Genomic DNA, 18,057 nt, shown 5'->3' on the forward strand with positions numbered 1-18,057 from the left:
TTTCCTTTAATCATCACTTGCAGAGTCTGACCTCAAGATAGGGAACCATTGCGATAATGCTTCGGTCTGACAATGACTGGTCTTTTTCTGAGTTCAGGTTTTGTGTTGAAAAGTTGCTTCATCTTTCTAAATAATGTCAGCTGAATCATTTTCCACTGACCCCATTTATTGAGTTCAAGGACTTGAATGTGACTTTGATAAATACTTCACAGCGACTCCATGTCCTCAAACGATATTTCTTTCTTGGCCCATTAACATTGTTCTTCAGCTCAAAAATTATGGGACAAAAAAAGGGGTCATTTGTTGCTTTTTTGTGAAGAAAAGTAGCTGAAAACCATCTGAAGTGCTTTGTTCTTATCATTTGAACATTTCCCGGCTTGCCTTGAGTTTTATGATTGTCTTAAACACTTAAAAATATGTATTCAAAATGAGGACAAATCTATATGTTCTTTTAAAGTTAGGGGCACAACTGTTTGGGGCTTTCTGCACTGGTGCTGTGGGCTTTTCTAATGAAAATGAGTCCTGTCTGCTATGTAGGTGCTGGAGATTTAATCCCATTAAAAGCAGACTGTATTTACATCTTTCCCCTGGGTGAAGCTAAAACAGGAGACAGTAGGGGCTAAAGTAGAGCAGCCAGGCTGTCCTTACCGGCCCGTCCTCGTGAAACCTGTGCACACTCATCGGCTCCATCTGAGCGGGATACGGGCTCAGCTGCTCTGGAGGCTCCCAGGACGTTTCCCCAGACATCGGGTTGTAGAAGTAAGGGCGACCGCTGCTCTCATCCACTAACTGCTCCCACTCTGATGTCCACCCTGAGGGGGAGGCGGTGGACGGAGAAAGGGCAGGAGACTGAGGAGGTGAGGGGGAACAAGGTTCCTCTTCTGGAGGTGGCTCAAGGTCTGTGGGGGAGTCTAGAAATGGGCTGTCCCAGGTGGTGCGCCCCGTTGAGGGGTGGTAGTAGTACTCTTGTCCACTTTCTTGGTCAACATGCACCTCCCATCCCTCTGGGTCAAGGTAGGAAGGAGAGTATGACGAAGGAGCCGAAGGGGGAGACTCTGAGATGCTCTGGCGGAGTTGTGCTACATTGACGTACACAGCTGATCTGAGAGTTTCATTCTCCACCTGCAAAAAGGCCAAAAAACATATATTTAGAGCCTCAAGTATGCATAAAATCTTCTACGGATTAGAATGAAGGTTAATGTCGGGACAATGAGAGTGTGCTTTCGTAAAATAGTCAAACAAGCTTGCAAAAGACTTGTCTGACACTTTTATACAGAACTTCGATGATGAAAGATGTGTCAAAAGGTGTGAAGTACCAGCCTTCAGCCTGCTGTTCTTAGTATAACTCTCATTACATAATTCTTCCGCATCTTAAAGAGCACAGGAAGTAGCCTACAGCTGAAAAAAAACAAACCTGCACCACAGAGTTGTTCCTCCCACAACAATGAACATAACCTAATTCTACATCCATTTTCTCGCATAGAAACGCCCACACAAAGGAGTTTAATGCTCTCAAGTCAGAACAGTGTCGAGTTTACGTCTGTAATTATCATCCTGCCAAAGCAAATAATGTGCCAATCTGTGGTCTGCTTTTGAGAGACAGCTTCGATGAGCACATGATAAATAAAAATAAACTCCATACAACAAATTTGAAACTCATTAGCTAACGTCATACACAGCTTACAGTGCCTTATGGCTGTTGAAACCTGTTTTAAGACAGAAATGTGAACAAAGTTCCTAAAAATAGTCACAGCTAATGTTAGCATCACAAATGGTAATGCTAGCTACATTTCCTATGAGCAATATTTCAAGTTAAACCAACTACTGGTATTTGATTGCCCATTATCACAGTCAAACAACAGCTAACGTTAGCATTCAACTACTTCCTAGCTAACATGACCATTTGAAATTGTTACATGATAAAAGAGGAAATCATTACATTTCTTGATAACTGTAATTTTAGCTAGAAGTTATTAGAAGTTACTCTCCTGTTATTGAGCTTACATGTTAGCATAGCCTGCCTAGTTAGCAAACTAAAATGCTGACGCACCATAAGCTAATGGTAATGCAAGTCAGGAATTTTCCATAGTATCCTGTAAGACTTTCAAATAGTAATGTTAGCTTGGAAGATGATGAATGTTAGCTGTTGTGTGAAGATAGCTAATAGGTTATAAAATATGTTGTTTTTGCCTTTTGTCAGAATACTGATGTTTATATGACTCAAACCTTGTACCTCAACAGTAGAACATTCTAATCTTACCTTTCATTTAATACAAACTGCCTTTTTGTGTAAAAGAGGAAGCTGCTGTAACCTCAATGTCACGTTACTTTCATGAACAGAGCTCTTGATACCACTTGCTTCATGTCATGCAAATTTCCTCCATCGTCACAACTACTTTGTTTAAAAGAACCACAATTTGAGTGAAACTGAGCGGCAATGAAAGGTCGCATCTGTCCTCAAACTGTGGCGCAATAAATGGTATCACAGTTGAAATTACCCCTGCCAAAGTACAAACAGAAGTTGTTCTTTTCTCACCTGTGCTCCACTGAGACCATTCCCCATCACAGAGAGACTTCTGGGATTAACCGCCTTGCAGAGTCTTTTAAACGCTGTCATAATGACAAGAGAGCCTGCTGACACTTTCAGACTGCATTTATAACTACCTCTTGTCTCTCAGCTAGCCTCACAGTCTATATTTACCAAGACCTGAGACCTTTATCTGTCTGCATCTGATCATCGCTGTGCTAAATATGCAATGCTGTAAAGACATGTAAGGTAAGGAGGCCGACAGGCTGTGGTGGAAAGTGCATTGACTTCTGTAGTGTTCTTGCATGAAAATTTAAGGTACTGTTACTTCATGCAAGTATTTCCCATGTTTATCTACTTGATACTTCTAATCCACTACATTTTATGTTGTAGATTTTATCGTACTTCCTTCCTATTGAATATATTAGGCCCTGTTCAAGTCATTTTAGTCTAATATCGTTTTCCATCAGCCAGCAGTGGTTGGTCTGCCAGAGAGGGTAGGTGGAGCTAAGCGGCTGCTTTTCCGCTCTCTGCAAGTGTTGCGAGTAAACGGTAATCTACTATGGCTGAACAAACAAAGAAAAGATGGATGACTACAGATACAACTTCAACAAGAAGTGAAAATCCAAAGAAGAAGAAACAAACTCGACGCTCAGATGAAGCAAACAGTCTGAAAAGGAAAGCGACCGTCAGCCAGGAAAATCAAGAGTTACAACCGGAGCCAACCGTGGACGTCACACATGCAGCACTGTCTGGATATCTGGGAAGTGTGCTCCCACAATTACTGTTTATCACCAAAGAGAACAAAACGGAGACCTCGGAGATTAGCACTTAAACTTTCTTTAAAAAAAAAAGAAAAAATCCAATGTTTTAAGAATAAGTCAACAATTTAAGTACAAATTCATCCTTTTAAAGTCCTTAAAAACAATGCATTATTTTTATAATATGTTGCAAGCACCTGCAATGCTCGTTCTATTCTTAACATGTTGACTTACATAAAAAATAGTCTAAATACAGTATTGTTGCTGATGATTGTTTGATTTTTAGGACATAATTATATCCAGAAACACCGTCATGTGTTTTGAGTTTACAGATTAAACTGCACATTGGTGAATAAGGCAGATAAAAGTATTTGCTCCACCTCAAACTAGCATACCAGCAAAATGCTACTTGACATGCATGAGTAATAATAATCCTCTAATAAAATACATAAAGTACAGAATGACACCATCAAAGGACCTCATACTGTTTTTACTTTAAGTATTAAAAGCTGATAATACTTCTTTGCTTTTACTTTACTTGTAATAGAGTACTTTTATATCACAGTGATGCTTTTACTGTGATTTGAGACTGATTTTGATACCTCGAGCACTTCTTCTTCCTTGCAGAGCTTAAGAGATAAAATAAAAGTTGTGAATAAAGATTTCAATATATCAAAGAGAGGAGAGAAATTCCACATTAGCGGTTTCGTTATCAGCTGTGGGGGTTTTTTATCCGTCCATTCAATGCTACCACTTTGCTGACTTTGCTTCATTATTCCTGTCAATATAACTGTGAGGCAATCGATGCGGACAGCCAGACAACTGACCCTGAAACATTGATTCCAAAGAAGCACACAACGACTGCAAAGAGACAGACAGAGGAAATGAAACAGCTGCATCATTGATCTCTGAAATAGCTATGCTGGAACATCCCTGTCCTGTAGCAGTGAAAGTGAAACAGAACAAGCAGATGCATATCAATAAATACTATGATGCAACACATGATTGATTGTCATCAATTTCAAGGGAACACTACTACTGAATAGTAGCATTCAAATACGTCAGACTAAGTTGCGTACAAGTTCACTTCTATTTAAACCGCTATAGTCTGTATGACAGGTTTCTTAAAGTGGCTAATGCTACCAAATATTAGCTCTAGAGTTGGTTGTTTTTGTCTAAATTACATTACTGAAACTGTTTGCTGACTTTATAAAAGTTGTGCTAATGTTACACTATGTTAAGCTCATTCAGATGAGACCAAAAGATGGTGTATTTAAAGGAACGGACAGAAGAGACTCATGGGAAATGTGGGGGAATTCAATCGACTGATAAACTGTTAGTGACTGTTAAGTTAAGTTACATACTGTGGCTTTCAGTACAATTTGAGGTACTTTTGTTTTACATTTTGTGGTTAATCATACTTCTTACTACACTACTTTTAGGATGATATATACCAAAGTGTGACATTTTTTAAAAATAAAATTCAGATTAAACAAGTTTCAAACATTTTTAGCATGTGACCCCTTTAAAAAACAAAGTTGTTAGCATTTCCACCACAGACATCTTTTACCTCTAAACTCAAATGGTTTAATTTAATAAAGTTAATCTTTTTATCACAAAAAAACTCTTGGCCCTTTTCATGTGATGCTAGACATCTACCTTTTGAATCCAAAACAGAATTATGTCTGCTTCTGCTAGCATACTGGTATGCTAGCACCATTAGCATGGAGTTGACAGAGTCCCTTTAACATATGTTTCAAACACAGCTAGACAATTACTTGCGGTCAAATATCTGTACTTAACGTTCAAAAAGTTATAAAGGCTACAAATTCTTCTTTTAGCAGTACATGTTTGATTCTTAAGTGTTTTGTAGCACTTACGTTAGCGAAGATGCTACACTAATGGCAGTTTATATTAGCTTCTGGTTAGCAAGCAATTACAGCTAGATGTACAATCACTGCATTCTAATTTCTGCTTTCTACAGGTGCAAAAAATTAATGGGTACAAATTCTTATTAAACCGCACCTGTTTGATTCTTAAGGTAAGTGTTTCTGTTGTTTTCTAACATTTACGTTAGCAAAGATGCTACAATAATGGCAGTTGATATTAGCTGTCTGTTTAGCAAACAAAAAAGCTTTACTCTTTACTCTTGCTAAGGTTGCTGTAGTGCAGACTACAAACTCTTGTTGCGACCACTTTTAGGTATTACTATTATAGCTACAGAGACTAGATATTCATAGCCTCAGTTGTGCCCTTTCTCCCTTATATTGCACAGGAACACAGTCTCTGTCCTGGACGTCATGAGGAGGGAGAGAGTAGCCGATGACAAAGGTCAATTTGGGAGAAAAAGAGTTAATTATTTTTTTCTTTGTCATAACCTTGTGACTCTTAGAAGGAGCCTTAAACATGTTAGAAAAGCTTCACCTCAACCAGCTACAAGAACAAAATGTTGCTCACATATTAATGCATCATTAACAATCTAATGATTACATACATACAACTATCACTCGCAGGGGGCTTGTTCTACATCTACTTCTACTTTTGACACTATAATATAATGTGTTATCAACTGTTAAAACATCCTTATGTGTTCTGAGTTGTTTTTAAGTATCTGAAAGCTTCTTCCAACTGCCTTTATGCCCTAACCATCATCATCCATCTGTCTATATGACAGGAATTGTATAACGTGTATCAGTTATTACAAATCAAACAGTTGGTCTGGTTGTGATATGAAGAATTGGTAGTTGCCGATAAAAATAGGCATTTTCTGCAGATGTCAACAAACGTGACGCTGCTACCTAACGCATATCATTATGACATAGCTCATCCTGACACCTGTTTCTGGTCTGGTTGTTGTGATAGGAACCGACTGACAGCACACGTGTCAGATTCAAATTGTCACCTCATTTGCTGGTCTTTCAGCTAAAGAAATACGTATTCTAGACTTAAACTTAAGTAAAAAGGGTTTTTTAACATCCTAAAAATCTAAAACATCAAAACCAGCACTTTCAGTCACTATTTTGACTCAGTACAGGAAGATACACAAGCAGAGGTAGTGTGTAAAGCAGGAAGCGGAACGGTTATCAAAACATATTAACATATGCTAATAATAACAAGCATGCTAACCACAGAGTATGATGTTTTATGATGTAGTAATATAGCTGCGTCGATAACATACCTGAGGAACCACCGGCAGAGTCAAGCCCCGCTTGGCCTGGTGACCTGACCAAACACTGGAGTACGTGTCCATCATGCTGTTATTGTTCTATATACAGAAGCCATATATCCAAATGAACGAAAGGATATCGAACTCGAGCATGTGAAGACGGTCTATAAGCTTCTGATGAAGAGAGGCGCTAAAGGAACGTTCATAAACACCTCCTCACGCACACATCCTCCTCTGCAGCAGCTGTGACAGTTGCAGCCCAGATAGAAAGGAGAACTGTGAGCTCTGTTACAATAGTAGCAGGAAGGGACTGTGCGAGGACTGGGTGAGATGTGTGTGTGTGTGTGTGTGTGAGCATCTGTGTTTGTGTGATCACATGCATGAACTCCTGTGCACAGGATAAGGGGGGGTAGAGGGTAACTGTCTGTGTGTACTAAGAGCCAAGAGCAGAAAGAGACAATGAAAACAAGATAGAGAAGAGGGTTAGATAGAGTGTGCAACCTAAATTTTACAAGGCACTTCAACCTACTTCCTGCTTGTGAGCGCCATATGATCAGAAAGGAACCGCCTCAATGGAAACAATGCTTTAGTAAGAGTACTTATTTTTTTCTTCCAAGTGTGCAGCTGCTGCTTTAAAGTGACTGCATCCAACTCTCAAACAGGAGGTCACCAATCTAAAAATGGAGGGAAAAAAGGAAGCAACATTTTCCCACAATAATATGAAAGAGGTTGTCTTTTTTTAACACTGTTCTAATGACACATGTTTTTAAAAACAGAGTGAACGCCTGAAACAGGAAGTCTGGTTTGAGTGCCAATTGTTCAATCGAAACTTCCTTCTGCATGTGACAGTGTTAGCCAGCCTGCAGACAGCAGGCGGGTAAATTTGTGGCTGTTTTTTGTGGGCTAGGGCAGGGGTTAATCTCAAATTAGGTCTGAGGCTAACTGTTGGTAACTTTCATGTTCGTACTGCGACATCTTTGCTTGGCTTCAAACATGCATCGCGGGTGTGGTGAACCAATGCTTCCTGTAAGAAACAAAAACTTTTACATTTTGTGTTTGGACTGAAAAGTCTGCCGGCAGGTACTTTGACTGTATATAAGGAGTAGAAAAAGCCACCAGGTGCCTTGAACCTGCAGTGCTTCTAATGGCAAACAGGGGGCGACTGTACTGGTTGCAAAAAGAAGTGTGATTTTGAGTATGGTTATCAAAAAAATTGCTTTATTTTTCAGTTGAATTATGACCTGAGTATGGGTTTGTGTTCTTTAAAACATCATGATGTTCATTTAGTAAATTATCGCCTCATTTACAGTAAAACTGACGATAGAGCAAGGTATGTCTGTCGTATGGTCCTACCAAAATCAGCATGTTGACGCAGGTTTTTAAGACCTGGGAAGACCTGCTAATAAATGCTGCTTGTCACTTTTCCCATTGCCAGTGGAGTATACTCCTTTCGGCCTATTTTGTGCTGCGTCACCGTCTGATGTCACAAACGCGCTGGAAACAGGGGAACAACAAACTTTCCCTTGGATCATACGTAGATCTCTCACCTCGCTCTCTTCCAGTGTTGCTGCATCTTGCACGAAACAAAGAACTAATTCGGTATTGTATGTTGTTCGGTATTTATGGGACAGCGACCGGAACTTCAGTGCACGTCATAGCACTATGCTGAACGAAAAGGGGGGCAGAGATTAGCATGTCGACACAGGGTTTGTGTTCCCATCAATGCCGATCGGAGCCGAGGTGATAATTACCCGGGTCTACTGCAGAGTCATTTGACTGAATGCAAATTGTAACCTTTCCCACTCAGCAAAAAAGCTGTGTGTTAGCTGTTTTTTTGACCAGTGGGAAAGCGGCTTAAGAGGAGGGAAAGGGGTACACTCAGAGCAGTTTGTTTACAGCAGTTTTTTTTCACTAGCAAAAATTTGCATGCAAATAAATATCAGTTTCACCTTGCTTGCACCCTGGCAATAGCTATGAACTTAGCATGTGCTAACCCCTAGATTCTCTCAAGCTCAACGTCCAAATATTGTCACTGCTGGCCCTGGGCACATGCACACGCTGTGACCGGCAGTGAGACTTTGGCATTCTCTTTTCTTTAATCTTGTTTTTATTGATAGTACATTTTTATCTTGTTTTAACTAAGGGATACCCTTTTAGTCTTGAGCACTGTCCTCACTTTGTGTATCATGTTTACCAAGTCTGTCTTGTGCTGCTGATTGTGTGACTCACTCACTGTAGGCCAAATCTACCTGCGGGGACAAAAAGTAACCTAACCTCACCTTAAAGAACAAGACGGTGATGACAATCTCACAACTTTAAAACAGTAGTCGACAAACAAATGACTCACTACGTCCCCTTCTCATATAAAGTCTATAATTCAAATGTACTGAAGGGAAAAAAGTTGTAAATATTATGAAGTTGTGTTAGATTTTTGAGTTATGAGAACATTTTTGCGGGGGTTATCTTTTGCTAAAGCTAAGAAGAGTTGTACTTAGCTTGTTTTTGGAGGAACATGCAAATGCTTTTGAGTAACAATACTTTTAAACAACAGCATTAAAACCTTAAACCAGCATGAAAATCCTGAAGCAATGTGCAGACAACTCTTTGCCCTCAGAAATGCATGAAGCAGCAATCTGCCTGATTACTTAACCACATTAGCACTCATCCAATCAAACAATGGGGAACCAAATTGGGGCCCAAATCACACCACAAAGCACACAGTCCGGCTATTGAATCCATCAGGCCCCGCCCCCTCTTACATCACAATCCTCATGGCCCAGTGTCCAGGATGAACTCCAGAAACCCAAATGAGGAATCCATCAGTTCATCATGTTCTTATCTTTGGAGTTTCTTCATGCTGATGTATAAAACCTGCTGATATTGCTTGTTCATGACAGATTCCTCCCACTCGTACTCTGGAGGTTAAACGTTGTCTGTGTAGGAGGAGGGGGAAATATTTTAGTACCAGTTGCTGCAAAGCTCTCTGAGGAAACTTCAAATGGAAACCCCACTCTTTTGCAAAGATGCCACCTTCACATTTGGTTGCAGGTGCAAGAAAAAACAGTCGGCATGCAAACAAACTAAGTTTGTCTAGACTTCAGCTGTGATGTGTAACCCTGGAAAACTTCTGCTCTGCTCCAATACCTGCTGCAAAACACCAATCAGGTAATAAAGTACGTCATTATAACTCTACAAAAACATTTCATAAATAGTAATGACACAAAAGACATTCCTGTGCTTATGACTCATGCAACTCTTGACAAAGAGCTGCCGAGGCTTCCTTTAGATTATCTTTACAGTGCTCTGTAAAGGTCTATAAGACGGTCTGAAGGACATGAAGACGAGGCCAAAAAATGCAGACTTTCTGCTTTCTCTTACATTCATCTGCATGCTGGGTGTGAGCACTACGTTACAATCCTGAATCCAGTAATCACCATCTGTGGACATTTTCATCTCTTACTCCAGCTTAGCTGAAGTTTGTGCTTCCCATATTTTACCCTGACATCCAAACGACTAAGTAGAGCATCAGTTTATCTAAAAATAAATACCCAACAACTTTGGCTGAAACTCTCTTAAAAACATGGCCGTCTATTCTTAATGACTCCCTGCAGTGAGAATCAAGTGTTTAACCTTGTAAACATCTCCATGTGGTGTTCTTCATGTGCTACGAGACATATCAGGGACAACATGAGCAGTCATCTCCATGGCTGGGCCTGTCTGCTTTTAAACTGCAGTGTACCAAGGACAGGCTGAACAACACGTGTTCAGATTGGCAGGTTTGAGATGTCACAAACCTAAGGAGCCAATCCCGTTAATGGACGTGGTGACGCTGTGCATATCAGTATGTGTAACCTATGGCAACCACTTCGACGATGTGTGAGCCAGCTGTAACCATTGTAATTTTTGCAAACTCACTACTGACTACTAAGGTTAATGTCACTACTACTAATTACTACATTTCAAGCTAGCTAAGTTTCAACAAGTCGCCACTAAACGATGGCAGTTACAAGGTAACTAAACGTCATAGTCGAAAAAACATATCAGGCACAATTTATAATTTTAAGCAGAGAATTTTATATGTTAGAAAAGATGACAGGAGCTGCTCTTTAAGGTTTTTTTAGATTAAAAAATTGAGCATGAAGACATGTCATTTCCCACTACCTTCTTAGTAAGGATAAGAGCAGTCGCAACCTGATAAACTGGCTTTAATCTAATCATACTGCTTTTATTTGATTAAACAAGAATTTAATTTTATTTATTTAGTTCAATTCGAAACAGCTGCAGTCGATGCAAATGGGCTGGGGTCTACCTCAGCACAGGAATATATGATTAAAGGAATATTGCAATAAGAGTCAGTAATATAATATGTAATACAATAACAATCACACCTTTAACGTCTCTGTTGACAAAATCAGATTAAAATGTAACCTGTTTTTCAAGTTGAAACTGTATTCCCTAATCCAAACAAAGATGGCAGCTGGAAAAGACATTTGTCCTTCTCCATTTGTGCAAAAAAAACAAGATTATTTTTGTTTTATTTTATTTCCTTACAAAATTACATGTAAATGAGCGAGGACATATGATGGATCCACCCACCAGAATAAGGAACAACTTGAAGCATTGGTTTTAAATCACTGATATTTTTTAGCTCTAACTGTTGCAGAAAATTGGATGCTTCACTCGTTGACTTGAATCTAATTGTGCTTAATGAGAAGCACAAACGTCTCTCATATGAGGTGCATACAGAACATAGAGTTCAGATAAAAAAATGTACACAAACCTGTATGAAGCAGCGGCTGCTTGTAAAAGCTCACACAGAACAAGCCTCATTCCTGCAGCTTTTCTGGTTAAAGAGCAAAATGCATCAGTGTCCAAAGTGTTTGTACAACATGATGATCACAAAAAGCGAAGATGAAAGGGTTTTTTCAGAACAGGTGGCTACGGCTGCATGCACCTGTTCTTATTTACACTTTGCGGACTCATGTGCTCAGTCAAGCAGGCGTGTAGAGAGCGAGACACTCACACGACCTGTTGGAGCAGTTTTTTGGCATTTGATTTAGTCTGTTTCACGGAGCAGCTGGAATGACTGAGGTGCTCTCGATGAAGCTTCAGTTCCTCTTAAAATATGGAACAGCAACGTCTGCTCAAGATTAAAGGCCAGAATGTCACACATGCAGGGCTGTAATGTTCACAGGAACAGAAAGCATGTGCTCACTGTTCTTTAAGCTGCCAAAGATCAATGGGACGTTGGACCCCTTGTGGCCATTATCTAAACTAAGTGATTAAGATCGCTTGGACATGTCTTCAATATTCATCACAGGATTTTATCAGTTGTATCAGATTTGGCTGTTCCATTCTCAGCTTCAACTACTCCCTCATGTTTTCCTTCTTCAACAACACAACCAACTTCCTATAGCACCCTACAAGAGTCTCCTGTTTACCTGGAAGAAGATAGGCTGCCGCCCAGATGTCAACATATTTCTTGCCATCAACTTTCTCCGTGTTTCAAGTCCCATCACTGCCTTTAACAACTATATCCTTTAGCCGAATAAAGGATTTAATTCTGCAAGTGAGCTTAAGTTAGCGACAGCTCGGCTCACAGCCCCACAATCCCTCAAAAGTGTCCAAGAAACACTCTGCGTTTTTATGGTTTTAATCAGCATGTCTGTTTGTTTTGGGGAGACGGAGACCTCTGCATTAGTAACTCACCAACAATAAAAACTGAAGGGCTATGTTAACAGTATTTGGACTGTCATGCTGTTGCTCCTGCTTTGCTCTTTGTACAACGATGCAGCCATAAGCACAGATATTCAGCTGGCATTATGCAAGTCGACTCAGGGTGTTTTTAGTTGATTATTCCAATTAGTGGCCAGGCTTAAACCTTAAAGGATATGTTCGGTATTTTTAAACCTGGGTCCTATTTTTAAAAATTTGGGGGTTGAAATGACTCATAGGAACAAAAACGTTTGGAATCGGCCCTATAGATGGCCTCCGACGGCAGCCGGTTCACCCTCCTCTGCCTGTTGCCCCCCTCTCTCGCTCCTCTTTCTCTCTTCAGCTTCTATGAGCTCTTCGTCCGTGTACTCGGGCTGAAATCAAATGCCTCATCTTAATCGTCGAAATCAGGTAAATATTCAGCCATGGCTTTTGAAATATATTCTTTCTGGCACTCTACGTAAACAAATCCTCTCTCCAACTCTAACTCACGTTTCCACTGTCCTGTTCAGGTGAAACGTCACCAGCTGCGAGATTTCAGAGCAAGACTTCTGTTTCTTGCTACACAAAAAGGATGTTACTCTTTAAAAACAGGACGATCTTTGTTGGGATCATTTCTGTAATGTTGTCGGACACCTGGAGTAACAATCAGAGCCTGTCAGTGGCAAAAACAAGCACTTTTAGTGGACGTACTTTTATCGGGAACCAGTGCCCCAAAAGAACAGATTCCAAAAGTTTTTGTTCCTGAGTGATTTCGAGCCCCAACTTTGTAAAAAAAAAAAAAATAGGGCCCAGGTTTAAAAATACCAAAGTTATCCTTTAACGAAAGATCTTGCAAGGACACTGGTGCCAAAGATAGCTACAAACAAGGCAGTAACTTACTGTTAAGGCCTAACATAAGTATAATCAAAAACAAACGAGCAAAGCATCACCATAAATTAAATCCAGGCACCACTCCTGCGAGTTTTAAACTAAATACTAACCAAACTTTGGACTCCCAATCCCAGCTGGATCCGTCATCCACTTATCAAACTTAACATCCCATTAGAGACCAAAGAATAACCTTCATTACGCACCCTGGATATTAACTGACCTACATTTGGGCTAATTGCAAGTTCTGCACATTACATATGCACACACACGCCAACTGCATGGCAGGGCTGGCACTGAGAACTCTAAAGCCCTGCTTGTTGGGAGTCAGGCCAGACCCCTCACATCACCATGGAGATGGCCCTCCATTGTGGGGGGAGAATTAGTGCACTTGAGGGGTCCTGGCACGTCCTCAGTCCTGTTACAAGTGTGGGGTTCATTCATGCTAGAAACACGGATTTTAACGAGTTTAGTTTAAAATGCAGGAATTTTAACATTAACGTGTTTGTAACTGCGTTAAAGTTACACTCCCACTAAAGCAACAAACTGTGCTGGTAATTACAGGTTTATGATGCACACACAATCACTGGTTATACTGGGAGAGGCTACAGCCATTACATGACTCGAAGTGCCACACACAGCTTTATCAAACACTTTCCCCTTCACGAACCGGCTCGTAACCTTGCAACAGGTGCAGAAAACAATGGCGGTGAAACTTACCTGAAACTACAGGTTTTTGTTGTTAATGTTCATTAAACTGCATCCAACAGGAGAGCAGGCTACAGGAGGAATATATTCACAAATGTTTCATCGTTTCCCAGCGGTGTGGTTACTCTTTATTCCCAGGAGAGCCATCGGTGCTGGGGAAACCAGGTAGCAGCTGGAGGTTTGGGAGTGGCTGGCTGGAGCTCTCGGATTAACCCTTTCAGTTCCTCAGAAGAAGTCACCAAGCCGACACGACCTGTTTGTAACCTGTTCTCGACTTACATCACTGGCTGTACGCAGCATTTTTACAAGCCCTTTAACAAAAACACCTCCCACTCCTTCCAACTACAGCTTGATCACAATCTACACGCCTCTAAACAAGACACAAAGTCAACACAAAGTGCTCTGAACTTAACTTTCATTCATATTAAAGCCATACACACCCGGTAAAAAGTGACTCCACGCCCGTAGAAACTTTCGCTGAGCAAAACAGATCTTGAATCAGCTGCTTTTTTCTGAGGTATTCATGATAGAAACACCTCTTTTCGACCATTGAGATGGCATGAAGGGGACGGCCAGCCATTCATATGCTGATGAGCTGGCACAGATACTCTGAACTCAACCAACACGGTATTTCAAGACAGGACCTTCACTGCAGAAAGTGTCAAAATCAGCAACAAGCTAACTTTCGGCAAACTAATCATTTAAAATAGTCCTAATCAGTGGTGGGAAGTAACAAGAACATTAACTCAAGTAGTGTAGGCTACTTTAAGGGAAACAACTAATATTAAATATTCTGTTGATATTTTGCGGACTTCTTCTAAATATGTGGGGGAAAAATAATTGGAATTGTGGAGGGGACTGCAAGTTTGAACATTTAAAGACACAGGTGACAGGGTTGTTGATCTAAAAAAAAGCAGTACGTTTACACGTTAAGCTCACTCATCTTTTATGCTAGTTGCTTGAGGCTACATTACAAGCACAGCACATCCAATCCAATAACAGACGTTCTGCTTGATTGGCTTTGCATTGTGGGTAATGTAGTTACCGGGTTTTGACAGGGTAGGAAAACGTAAGAAATGAATATGTCAGTTTGTTTTGTGTGTGTGCTGCTAACTGTGAATGGAGTTTTACTTTTACTTTGAATTGCTTTCAAGATTATATTTTATAATACAAATTCACAAATCATTTTTACATATTTAACTACTAAACTACTAATGGTTTAAAGCCTGGCACAAATAATAAACCCATTCTTGACCATTGTAGTGGGTGATAAATCTTTATACAACTAAAGTTTTAATTATATTAAGCATTAAAGCTTTGCATACCAGGGGCGTGGGTGCAAGACCTCTATAAGTCCTCTTTTTTTGCAAGCGGCTACAGGCTACATTAGCCGCAACCAGGAGAGCGCATCCAATTAACAGACGTTCTGCTTGATATGCATTGTGGGTAATGTAGTTGCCGGGTTTTGACGAGAGATGTTATAACTTGGTGAACTGCATCAGTGTGTGTGTGCTGCTTCTTTTGAATGGAGTTTTAATTTTACTTTGAATTCATAACTTAAGGGGCTGCTTTAAATAGTGGGTGCTATTAGCTGTTTGCTAGGTGTCACCTCAGCTAACTCATATTAGCCTAATGAACTTGTGTGTTGCTGGTGCCTTTTGGAAAAAAATTCTAGAAAATACCAGACATTTGGCTTATTGTGCGGTTAATTGTACTTAAAGCCGTTGAAGAAGAAGTGCTGAAGCTTTTATTGGTAATTTAAAGCTCCTGTGAAGAACTTTCGGTTTGTGTTGAGTTTGGCGTCACCTGTGGACAAAGCCGTAACTCTTCTCTCTTTGCTGATGTTGTCCTGTACATGCTTACGTGGTGTTTTTTAACAAAAAGCCTCATCGCACTTCCGTTATATATCAACCACTTTCGATTTTTGCTCTGGAAAATGTCAACAAAGGCGGCGTACAGTTCATCGCTTCGTCTGACACCTACCACACACCAGCAGTTTCAGGCATTAAAAATAACTATATGGAAATAATCAATCTTGTCGCTGATGGTCTGGTTTGCTTTTGTAGCTCATGTAGAGTCATCAGAATTAATTTCAGGCTGTTTCAAAACCTGCAGAAAACTCCTCACAGGAGCTTTAACATCTAGTTATATTTTATTTGAGCACAAATTAGCAGGTAAACGTTTGTGCACGTGCCATATGTAGCTTGTTTGCTCTTTAAGTATCAATCATATCCAAGTGCAGTGGTTCTTCTTAAATAGGGCCTTTTAAAGGCAAACAAGTCAAGTGAGTTTTATATTTGTGATTAAGTAGGATCACCTTTTAGAGGTGCGTTTTTCTGTTGATTTGTGTAAAAAGCAGCTTCATTATTCAATACTGAAAGAGTTTAAAAGATGGAAACTTGTATAGGCACTGCACTGTAGTAGACAAAGCCGACAATGTACATCTTTACATGATAAGACTACACCCTCTACTGGCTGTAAAAATACAATGTAGGAGTGAGAATTGTATGATAACAGTGATATTACATGAAAACCATACCTGCTTAATTGGAAGAGCATCTGTGGAAGAAGTTGCTTCTGTTGTTTGATCCAAATCCTGCTGCTCGAACATTAATGTGTCATTTGAAGCAACAGGAGCGGGCAGCACAGACTCAGACTCTGTTATATTAATCTCCGGTATGGTGTCATATATGGGTGAATCAGGAGGTAAAGGAAAGTCTATATCCTCATCTTGCAGAAGAGTCTGTGGGTGTTGTATTTTTTCATCCTCTTGTGAGCTTTCTGACTGTTTTTGTCTGTTCCTGACCTTTGGTGCAGGATGAGGTTTTGCATACAGTTGCATGATGTCAGTATTAAGAGGTGCGGAGGTATTGTTTGGTTTTAAATCATCCAGGTTGTTTTCAAAGCTGTTATTTAGTCCTTTCTTTGGAGTCTCACAGAGCTTCACATCTGGTATATCGTCACATAAACCAAAAGTGGAGAACCGGTATTTCTCTCTTAAACTATCCCGAGTAAATGTCTTAGCTGGTTTTATATCAACCACATCCACCGGCTTGTTGTCAGTGTCACACTCAGGTGAATCCAGCTCATTAGAACCTGCAGAGTCTGCAGAAAGCGACGAGACCTCCTTCACATACTGTGCAGGGACGTAAAACGGCCTGCTGTGCGGGTCTTTGCGGACGTGCCACCAGTGCTCATTACTCTTGGAGAGCAGGATGTACCTCTCATTCGGCTTGATGGACACGAGGCGTCCGTCCTTCGCTGTGTACTCAAAGTTGTACTGCACTGACACAAGCTCCATGCTCCAGTAGAGATGTGTGTGGTTTGTGTGTTAACGCAGATGCCGTGTCAACATCCTGGAGCTGGAAAATAGAGGAAGTGAGAAGTTAATTTTGGTTTAAAGAAGAAGTGATTATGAACAGTATGCTGGGCAGCCGTCACAGTTTATTGACAAACAAAACAAGACGCTTTACATAGCAGCAGGACATTTTTGTAGTTCTGTGTAGCGTTGTTGTAGTTTTCTGTCTCTTTTCTTGTCCTAATGCATCTCTGTGTATTTTGCATCTCTTTGCAGTTGTTTTGTGTGCCCTTATGATTGTTTGGTGTCTTTTTGTGTCTATTTATAGTCATTTTGCATTTTTGTAGTTCTTCTATGTAGCTAGTTTTTGTTTCTTTGTCAATGTGCATATTTTAGTTGTTGTCTAGGACCCCTGTAGTCTTTCTTTGATCTTTTGTGTGTATCATTGTAGATATATTTGTGATCCTTTGAGTCTCTCTTGCGGTCTTTTGTGTCTTTGTAGTCATTTTGCATTGTTGTAGTTGTAGCCTCTAGCTTTCTTGTAGTACTTTCTCCTGTTGTTGTACTACTTCCCTGTAGTTTTTTTTTTTGTCTCTTGCCTGCCTCACGCCGGTTTGTGGTCGTTTTTGTGTCTTAGCTTTTATTTCATGTCTCTTGTGGTTGTTTTGTGTCTGGTTTTTGTGGTCATTTTGCATTCTTGTTAGTAATTATTTGCCGATATACGATATGCCGATATTCTCCAACCCTTTTTTGCCGATCTACGATTTAAATTCCAATATATTAGGCGCGTTTTTTTCCACCTAATTGCAGAGAACACAACAAGTCTCCCCTCTGGTGGAATTGATATCATGCCTACTCTTATTGTAGTGGCCCACTGGCAGATGCAGAAACAACATAATACAGTCCTTTTCAAAATGTACACATTCACTGGGCAAGATAAGAAAAGCACTTAAACTTAGGGTCTGTACAAATTACCATATTTATTTATTTGTTTCATTTTCTTTCAAATAAA

General features: G+C 40.1%; 1 protein-coding gene across 2 annotated transcripts in view; it reads right to left on the reverse strand.

Annotated features, from left to right (window-relative positions):
* The window catches only part of arhgap27 (Rho GTPase activating protein 27), a 29,866-nt gene extending 12,776 nt beyond the window's left edge, over positions 1 to 17,090 (reverse strand). The window contains exons 1-2 of one of the 2 annotated variants that reach the window (XM_069664327.1): positions 16,287 to 17,090; positions 649 to 1,122 (exon numbers count right to left, since the gene is read on the reverse strand). In XM_069664327.1, the coding sequence (XP_069520428.1) occupies positions 649 to 1,122; positions 16,287 to 17,048 (1,236 nt within the window). In that variant the 5' untranslated portion in view covers positions 17,049 to 17,090. Of the gene's footprint in view, positions 1 to 648; positions 1,123 to 6,466; positions 6,673 to 16,286 lie in introns of those variants that run through there. The other variant, XM_069664328.1, reaches the window with a different exon arrangement.
* Between the last annotated feature and the right edge of the window lie 967 nt (positions 17,091 to 18,057).

This window comes from Semicossyphus pulcher, unplaced genomic scaffold (genome assembly GCF_022749685.1).
Source record: "Semicossyphus pulcher isolate SPU_LCO1_2020_fin unplaced genomic scaffold, fSemPul1.0.p SCAF_16, whole genome shotgun sequence".
Taxonomy (NCBI): Eukaryota; Metazoa; Chordata; class Actinopteri; order Labriformes; family Labridae; genus Semicossyphus; species Semicossyphus pulcher.